General features: G+C 36.9%; 1 protein-coding gene across 2 annotated transcripts in view; it reads left to right on the top strand.

Moving 5' to 3' along the window:
* LOC135093955 (uncharacterized) overlaps positions 1 to 10,046 on the top strand; it is a 30,018-nt gene that overhangs the window by 538 nt on the left and 19,434 nt on the right. For both annotated transcript variants that reach the window (XM_063993637.1, XM_063993643.1), the window contains exons 2-5: positions 2,980 to 3,042; positions 4,019 to 4,123; positions 6,199 to 6,342; positions 7,811 to 7,967. In XM_063993637.1, coding sequence (XP_063849707.1) covers positions 2,980 to 3,042; positions 4,019 to 4,123; positions 6,199 to 6,342; positions 7,811 to 7,967 — 469 coding nt within the window. The remainder of the gene's footprint in view (positions 1 to 2,979; positions 3,043 to 4,018; positions 4,124 to 6,198; positions 6,343 to 7,810; positions 7,968 to 10,046) is intronic.

Below are 10,046 nucleotides of genomic sequence, written 5' to 3'. Positions count from 1 at the left end.
TTACCAATGTGTTTGGGGCATACTTGAGAAGTGGGATTTTTGTGATGTGGAGGCAAAAATGAATAATATCTGGGCTTAGAATTTATCCATAGTTTACCACCAGGTAAAACCCTGGCATAGAGAAAGAAAAGAAGAAAGTAGTAGTGTATTGTTCAAACCACACACAGCCACCTAATGCCACATGCAGTCCCTGATAATGCAGTAGTTAAGTGTTACTCATCCATTAGTATCAATTAGAGGTTAGACTTAGTGTTAGATTTTATGAAAAATTTTTACCTTTATAACCTTCTCATTTTGGTTAATTAATCTTTTTTTTTTTATTGTATCATAATTTATTCCATTGGTATCTGGTCAGCACTTACACTGGTTGGTTCATTGTGATGATGTGCTGCATCAAATGCACATGCATGGAGAACGATGTGTGTTAGTACCTCATATATCAGGCTATGGAGTGTTGTCACAGTTTTGAGAAAGTTTTGCCTGATGGCAATAGAGACATTTATTTATTGATTGTAGTGTTATATTTCAGTGTATATGTGTCTGCATCCTTTGAAATATTTTATCATGATTTATGAAATCATGATAATGATTTCATAAATCATGATGATTCATAATGATAAATCATGATAAATTCATAATGATAGTGCAATAAATTTTAATTTAAGTATAATCAAGTAAATTGATTATAGAAATGTGATTATGAATGTCTAACAACTAACTGACCACATCACCCAAGTGCCCAGAGATTAGATGCCAAACAGGCATTTATCTACGGTAGCTGTCCTTTTTATGGTTCACTAAAAGTTTCTGAATTAATGATATAATGAACACAGAATGAGAATATCATAAGAGTAGAAAATATAGTGCTGTTGATCTTCCTCTAACACAGTAATTTTCTTCTGAAAGGCTGTCATGTTAAAGTAATATCACATTAGAAGGACATGAAACTCCTTGTTTCCTTCTGCATCTCCAGCCAAAGTTCCCCTATTTGAACCCCTTATTGATGAAGTTTTGGCACCAAAGATATAATATGAATGGTTGACTCGTGTACCTTAAAGACCCTTCTTATCATTTTCTTCTCTCCAACTTTCCATTTACATATTCATGACACTGACTGCTCTAGTCCTTAACTCATTAACTTGAGCTATTTGAAACAATGACTCCATACACCCTATTCATTGAAAAGAATTGTTCAGTTTGAAGGAGTGACTCGTGAGTCTTCCTTCACTATGTATTACTCACAAGTGAGCTGCCAAGAAGTGGCACTGGGTGGCCAAGTGTTTTGAACATGAAAAGTTACATTAGACCTTGGTCATGTAAGAAGAGACTTTTGCATTTTTTAGGCCTCATTAGAAGAAAAATCACATTAGATCTTGGTCATGTGAGAAGAGACTGTTGCATTTTTAGGTTGCATAAGGTGAAAATCACATTACAGAACAATCAGCAATTGACTGTTATAGCACATCATGCCTCAACAGCTGAGCATTGTGATGTCTTCAAGCAAGCATTATTATTTCCATCACATTTTTTTTTTCATTTATTTTGATTTAGACTTTTCCCTAAATAATTTCACTGTGTATCTGTTAATATTTGATAGTGCTGAGTATTGTAATATTGTTATTAAGGATGAATTCTGTGTCAAAAAGTTTTGACAAAACCTAGGATACACAGTGGAACCTCGGTTACTAAATTCCTCCCTTTTCGAACAAATCAGTTTTCGAACAAAATTTTGAACTTATTGCTTCGGTTGTGGTACCATAATTCAGTTCTAGAACAAAGTTATTTGATTTCAGATATTGAAAGACATAGCAAAAGCTGCCGTTTATTTCTGATTCATAGTTTCTATAAATATTTACTCCGATTTTATATATTTGGAGGAGTGACACAAAGTGTAAGACAGTAATTCAATCTTTGAAATAAGGTAAATATGATGCCATTGAAAAGCCTCGATGTAAACAGTTTTTGGTGCTCAGGAGTAATCCCAAGCCACCTGTGGCTCTCTTGATGACCCCCGTCACCATCACTACTGCACAATTCCATTTTTTTTCAGTAGCTTTTCCCAGCAGCAAAATGTCCAAGTGTTATGATCACCCTCATTTTGGTGGTAAGTGGGTTGTTTCTCTGTGTCCCTCTGTAAGGCTTCCTTCACTAGATCAGTGACAAAGAGAATACCTGCATGGTCTAAGCAGTATCTTCTGATGAGTTCCATGTCACTAAGTTCATTCAACACATCCTTTCTGGATAAATAATTTGTGAGCTGGAGATGTTGTGAAGCAGCCAACTTGGCTGTGGGAGCATCTGTCATAAACTGCTAAGACAGGGTAGACTGGGAGTGGATTAATCCACTTTACATTGATTCCTATGGGGAAATAGTTTTGGTTTTTGAACATTTCATATCTCAGACGGTATATGGGAACGAATTAAGTTCTAGAATCAATGTTCCACTGTACTTTAATTTTAAAGCACTATAGGCATTCACAAACTATAAGTTTCTTTCTTAAGAATTAGATCAAGTTTATTCGTAATGACAGTCACAGCAATATTTCTGTTTCAATAAGAAATAAGTCATGGTGAGGACATTGCCATAATGCAGGATGCTGAACAGAACCTACCAGTCAGTGTAACAATACTATATAGGCAATTGTACCTGGCTTGTTGAGAGAACCATTTTTGACATCTTGACTGATTAAAAGAAAAAAATGGTGGACTTGAACACATCATGTATTACACAGGTAATGGATGAACAATTAAAGTAAATGAATGGCAGCCCAGGAATGGTAAAAGAATGTAGAGAATTGGAGTAATTAAATAATACTGCAAGTATCACCTGGAATAGATAGATGGCTGACAGAGATGAGTGAAGAAGGGAGGAAATCTTTGTAGCACAGTGACAGATTTTTGTTTTATCTTAGTGGCTGATGATGTGTGTTTGTAACAGGTCATTGTACATGGATTAGTAACATTAGTTTTTACTGGCAGGTGTGGACACAGGCACGGACAAACTCAAGGACTGCTACATCTATCGACATTGATGATGAAAAGGTACTTGTGGGTTTTATGTGTTGTGCTGTATTTTTCATGATTGTAGCATTGTATCTTCATTTCAATAGTTGACTGTGTGCATGACCTCTAAAGAAATGCTGAAAGTGCAAAGCTAGAAGTGAAAAAGTTGAAGGTTGTAGATTAGTATGTTATTAGTGAATATTTAGTCAAGAAAGTCACTTGCAAAATCAGACAGTATCTGAAAAAGTAGCATACATTTACATTGTGAGCTGTATTGAGTTAATTTGAACAACAAGCCTTACATCCAATATCTTATCTCTGTTAGGTGAAGAGGAGCCATAATGTGAAAGGAAATAAGTCAGAAGTGTCTCTATCTGGCCAGAAGAGACAGATGAATATAAATACCTTGATAATGTTCAAACAGAAAAATGGAGAGAGAAATAGGACAAAACATATTACTAAGAACAATCAAAAGTGGTATAATCTTTGTGGTTCATCATGAAAGGCTGGAGAGTGAGTATGGGTAAGGAAGGCTTTACTTGATGGCATAAAACACATTGCCAACACTGCTGTATGTGAATGAGGCGTGGGTATGGAATGATGATCAAAGGTCTAGGATTCAGGCAGTGGAGGTGAGTTATTTAGAGGTGAATGTGATATGAATAAGATGATGAAAGTCTATGTATTTAGATTTGGTATGCCTGTCAAAGGTGAAAGAATGAATTTAACTGAATTTTGACCATTGTTGCCTTATGAAGAAAATCATGCCATGTTTTCCTTGTTTTTTATTTTTTTTTTATTTGTTACCTTCCAGGTTGTATGCATAGACAGTTTCTTTTAATATCTTGACTAGTTTCTGTTTCTTGTGGTTTGTTTGTGCATATTGAATCAATGATCATTTACTTGCCAGTGACATAATATTTTCTGTTTACCATGTCCATTTTTCGTTGTATCCATAAATTGGTAAAAGTTTAATTTAATGTAGAAATAAGTATATGTTTGATTGCTTTTTCAGTTACAGAGTATGACAGGATCATACTCAGAGATCTTGGAACGACCATTGCTGAAGCAAGGCATTGCAGAAGCTGATGAAGAAGCTGAGGATGATGGAAAAGAAGAGGTGAGTGACCTCGTGAAGCAAAGCGAATCATGTAGTAACATAAATGCAGCAGGTCATTCATTTATGTGGATTTTTTTTTGTATGGATTTAGTTATCCATCCATTAGAAGACTGAATTTCCATAATCAAGAAATTGGAAATTTGCATAATTTGGGATTATTCATTATTTTTCTTCCTGTGTTCTGTGCAATTTTTTCAATATAAAAATTAATGTTTGAAAAAGTAATCTACAAGTTACAGGACAGTGATGCTCATACACAGAAGCAAGTGTGACATTACCTGTGGGTTTAACCAGATCCTAATCAGATGTGGTGAGGTCTAATTCAAAGTAATTGATAACATAGTTAACCTTCACTGATTTTGCATTTTTATTACTATTCATCTTTTTTCCCAAGTTTTATACTATATAGTATATCATTAATATGACTATTGAAGTTATGTAAAAAAAAAAATGAAGCAAAAGTATATATTTGGATTAACCAATAGTACCTGCTATTTCCAATGTTTTGAAGTGCTAACAGTATCATTTGTTTCATGTTATTCTTATATTTAATATATCTAATTACAGCAAACCTTCAGTTGACATCAGTTTAACTGTTGTGCGAGCTAGGCCAGTAAAAATGGCATCATGACTTCTTGTAGATGCATGGTGCACAAAACATTAAGACAACATTGACCAGACTGAATTGCTGAAGCTGATTTGTACTGCTCTCCCAGCAAGTGGGCAGACATACGGTCCACTAGTTGCCCACCAGCCACAGCTTCACCAATGGTGAATTACACATTGTATGATTGTACCACAAAACACTAAGCACTGGGGCTTGGGTTCATATATCCATGGATTTTAGGGGTTTACTTATATTACTTTGATGGAACATTGTCTAATGTTGTTTTCAGGTTAAAATGCATAAAGTAGTATCATGAATATCATAAAGAAAACCAAACATTTTTAGTTAAGGTATGTTCAATATAAGTAACTTGTTTGACCAGGTCCTTGTCAGAGATGGAGAGGCTTTCTTGGAGGTAATGAATGACATCTCTTGGTAACCTTATTTTATATTACATTTTAATGCTATTAACCTGTTATTCTAAATTGTTTACCAGTTGGTAATATGATTATATCATATGAATAGAGAAATTGAATATGACTGATTTTATATGCACTCATTTGATTTTTAAGAATTTGCTTATCTGTACTTCATCATAACACATTATAGTATGAAATGCTGAGTCATTTTTTCCACAGCTTCCTTACTTTTTGGATCCTCATGCTCAGAAAAAAAGGATATTAAGTGTGAATGCAAAATCATGTGACTTATTTCATATTTTACATTTTTGTGCTAAAAGAATATAACATCAGCACCACTGCTGACACTCCTCTTTTTCTTTTTGTCTTGGCCATTAGGAGAGGCTTGATAGCAGAATATGGGCATGGTATTTTCACAGGCATCATTGCATTGTACAGGCTCTTAGATCTTTAACTCTGGGATGTTGTGAGTGGATTTTTCATCACTTCTTTTCAGCAGAGTGTCTGCCTTTGGAGAGATCTTGGAGAAAACATGTTGTCTTGGAGATCTTGTGCAGCAACTAGATTGTGTGTCTGTATTGCTTTGGCATCCTTTTCTCTAAATAAATTTTTTGATTGGTATTCTTTTGAAAGTCAGTATATGAGCCAGTCCTCAAAGTAATGGCATAACATGTGTTCATATAATAATATGGAACAGGTATAAAAAGGAAAGCAGGGGGCGAGAATAATGATATGATGCCCAAGGACAAGAATCAAACCACAGAAAGAGAACTGAGGCAGAAAGAAGCACAAGACCTTGTGACAACACTTAGGTGACTTGTCAAACTTATGACTATTACATTTTGCAACAAATATTGGATACATTACTTGGTTAAAGGTCTGCCATATTCTTCCTTTTGTCCTCATGACAGGTCATAAGTTGCACAGTACTATACACCATCATTACTTTTACTATCCATTCTTCTTACACAACAGGAACCCTTATGTAACTCATTTGTGTTGTGCAGTGCTAGTATCATAACTGAAATAATACATTTTAATGTTTCTAGATGGATGCTGTTACCCCTGTGTACTCGGAAATGGATCCAGTGCAAGCTTTCTTGTCACAAGAACGTCTTAGTGCCTTCATGGCCCGGGATGATTCTCTAGGGGAGATGCCAGACTATGGAAATGATGCACCTCAGGACTCTAAGGTCAGTGCTTTCTTTCCATCATCAACAATTATTCTTATACCATGTGAATTAAAGTTCTTTGACAGTTTTTATTAGCAGAAAAATAGTACAGTGGATATTTTAGCTTGTGAACTTACAGGTCAAATATTTTTTGATGTTTGCACCAAAAATAAAATGTTCCGGTACTTATTCAAGCACTATCATTTGTGTGTTTAGTTTCTGTAAACTTGGCAAGCATTGGTCATGTTTGTTTATATCAAACCATTCTCACATAAATATGCAATAGTGCAGCAAGTTTGCTTTACTAGTTTCAAAGAAATAGTGCATTTAACTTGAACCTGTGAACAATATGGCATTGATCCTATGGGAAAATCATGATTGGCTTTGGGTTTGACTGAAAACTTGCCTATTCACTTTTCAACTCATGACAAGATGTATCTTTTCCTCCAAAATAGACAAAAAAAAAAAAAAAACTCCCATGTGTAGCAAGGCAGGGAGTTAGTTGTGTGTTTTAAGAAGTCACATCAACTCTTCATAACTTGATCTATCAGTTTTTCTATTCTAAGTACTTTCATAGCAAACAGTTTTAATACCATGAAAAATTTCAAAATTAATACATTGCTTCCTCTGTATATGTGATTTTACCATCATGAATTAGCATATTGGCAGGTTTTTCCTTTGTGGCACTTGTCTGCTTATTTTCAGCCTTAGCCTTTTTCCATGAGCTGTGAGAGTTGAGTGAGAAAACCAGACATTACAAGTAAAGAAAGAAATGATCTGGTAAGAAGGTAGGGACTACAAAATGTAATTGAATACTGCATGGGTACACATATCCCATTGACCACACAGCCGTATGGTGGCTGTTGGTGCCACTGCCATGCATATTTATTCCCTTCTACTATTAAACACTTAAATCTGATAAACTTTCTCCATTTTCTTGCTTGAAAATTATTTCTTTTGTCACTAGTAAAGTGACTGCCTTTCTTAACTCTCATAGCTCATGCATAATGGTTAAAGGCAAAAAATAAGCAGGAAATGCAGCTCAGAACCTTTTGTGTTGATAGGCAAAGATGGGTAATTTCAGTCTTGCTCTAGTCTTGGTGTTACAGACATCTCTTGCAACATCAAAATTTAAGAGTGTCTGAAATATCCAGCCACCACCTTTGTCTTCTGACATGAAAGATTAGAGATTCTGTGCTTTTTTTTTTTTTTTTTTTTTTTTTTTTTTTTTTTTTTTTTCTCTCTCCTCCCCACTGTACTACACAACACAGGCTACATGCTGGTATAATAGCTTGAAAAATTTCTAATAGACAAACATGTGCTTATCAATTCTAAAGGTTGCGCACATATTTTTATCACTTTCAGCCAATCTTATAAGTGAAGATGAGTCCTTTTAGTGTTTTTAGCTTCACAACTTTTAAAATGGAGATTATAAATGCCTTTTATCAAATAAAGATGAAGATATGCTTGCATATTTTCTTGCATTCAGGAGCGACCTGTGAGCCTAAGGGTGGGGAGGTGCAGCCCAGACCAAGCTGAGTCAGCTCTACAGGGCTCTGGAATGGTGACACGGCAGGGCGACATTATATCTTTTGTTGCTGATGATCTGCATAGTAAGATAAAACTTGCTAGTCCAGTGTCAAAGTGTAAGTACTTAGGTTTTACAAGTAGTTTGCTGGAGGCTGATTGCTTGGTCTTTGAATGAGTTGTTTTTGAGAACAGTTACAGATGAAAATTAAAAAGTAACAAAACTATTTCATTGCTCTTTTCAAATATTTTCAGGGGAGTTGGATACATTCAAAGATGTGAATACTCATTTATAAATCTCTAATTGGAAACAAAAAGTTTGTTTTCAATAGTTTTCCAAAATTTTCCCTTTTAGGAGGAGGCAGTAGACACCTGCCGAAACGATAATTACTCCCAGTGAGGTCTAAAGCACTGTTCAGGGGGTACTGTGAACTTATCATTAAACCCAGCTGTGACCTCACTGAACATTTCGCTTTGTGTCTTACAACACAGGGGGGCAGTCACAGCCTACCCTCTAAAGACAACTCTCTTCCTCCACACAAAATTTTAAAATCATCATGGCGACTCCTACACCAGCCTCGGAGTCCCCATCTGGGGAGGGGACCATAAATGTCCCCAGGTCGGACTGCCTTTCTGTCAACGACCCTAAGTGTCTTGACACCCCCCTCAACTTTTTCTTCATTAACTTCTGCAACATTCGTGGTCTAAGATCTAATTTTCAATCTGTAGAACACCACCTCTCCTCTTCTAAACCTCATCTTCTTTTCCTCACTGAAACTCAGGTGTCTGAGGCAACTGACAGTAGCCCCTTTTCTGTTCCCTCCTACTTTCTCTATCCTCATTTTCGATCCAAAGCTGGATGCTGCGTTTATGTGCGCAATGACTTAACCTGCTCTCGTGCCCACGCTCTTGAATCTTCTGAGTTTTCCACCATCTGGCTACGACTACAGAGTCACTCTCATACTAAATTTATCTGTGCTGTATATGGTCCTCTCTCCTAACTCTTCTGACTATAAGAAATTCTTTGACTACTTAACTTCCAAAGTGGAGCACATTCTGACCCTCTTCCCTTTTGCAGAGATCTCCATTCTTGGAGACTTCAATGTTCACCACCAGCTTTGGCTTTCCTCTCCCTTCACTGACCATCCTGGTGAACTAGCCTACAACTTTGCTATCCTCCATGACCTAGAGCAATTGGTGCAACACCCTACTCGTATTCCTGACTGTCTTGGAGATACGCCCAACATTCTTGACCTTTTCCTGACCTCTAATCCTTCTGCTTATGCTGTCACCCTTTCTTCTCCGTTGGGTTCCTCCGATCACAATCTCATATCTTTATCTTGTCCTATCACTCCAATCCCTCCTCAGGATCCCCCTAAGCGAAGTTGCCTCTGGCGTTTTGCCTCTGCTAGTTGGGGGGACCTGAGGAGGTATTTTGCTGATTTTCCTTGGAATGACTACTGCTTCCGTGTCAGAGACCCGTCTTTGTGTGCTGAGCGCATAACAGAGGTGATAGTGTCTGGCATGGAGGCGTACATTCCTCACTCTTTCTCGTCCTAAACCTTCTAAACCTTGGTTTAACACAGCTTGTTCTTGTGCTATACATGATAGAGAGGTGGCCCACAAAAGGTACTTAAGTCTTCCATCACCAGAATCTCATGCACTTTATATTTCTGCCTGGAACCATGCCAAGTCTGTTCTCCAACTAGCCAAAAAATCCTTCATTAAGAGAAAATTTCAAAACCTTTCAAGATCTAACTCCCCTCGTGATTTCTGGTATCTAGCCAAAAATATCTCCAATAACTTTGCTTCTTCTTCTTTCCCTCCTCTACTTCAACCAGACGGCACCACTGCTATCACATCTATTTCTAAAGCTGAACTCTTTGCTCAAACCTTTGCTAAAAACTGTACCTTGGACGATTCTGGGCTTGTTCCTCCCTCTCCTCCACCCTCTGACTACTTCATGCCACGTATTAAAATTCTTCGCAATGATGTTTTCCATGCCCTCGCTGGCCTAAACCCTCGGAAGGCTTATGGACCTGATGGGGTCCCTCCTATTGTTCTCCGAAACTGTGCCTCCATGCTTGCACCTTGCTTAGTCAAACTCTTTCAGCTCTGTCTGTCAACATCTACCTTTCCTTCTTGCTGGAAGTTTGCCTACATTCTACCTGTTCCTAAAAAGGGTGACCGTTCTAATC

This window comes from Scylla paramamosain, chromosome 3 (genome assembly GCF_035594125.1).
Source record: "Scylla paramamosain isolate STU-SP2022 chromosome 3, ASM3559412v1, whole genome shotgun sequence".
Taxonomy (NCBI): Eukaryota; Metazoa; Arthropoda; class Malacostraca; order Decapoda; family Portunidae; genus Scylla; species Scylla paramamosain.
The sequence above is the reverse complement of the archived record's forward strand: the minus strand, read 5'-3'. Positions and strand labels throughout refer to the sequence as shown.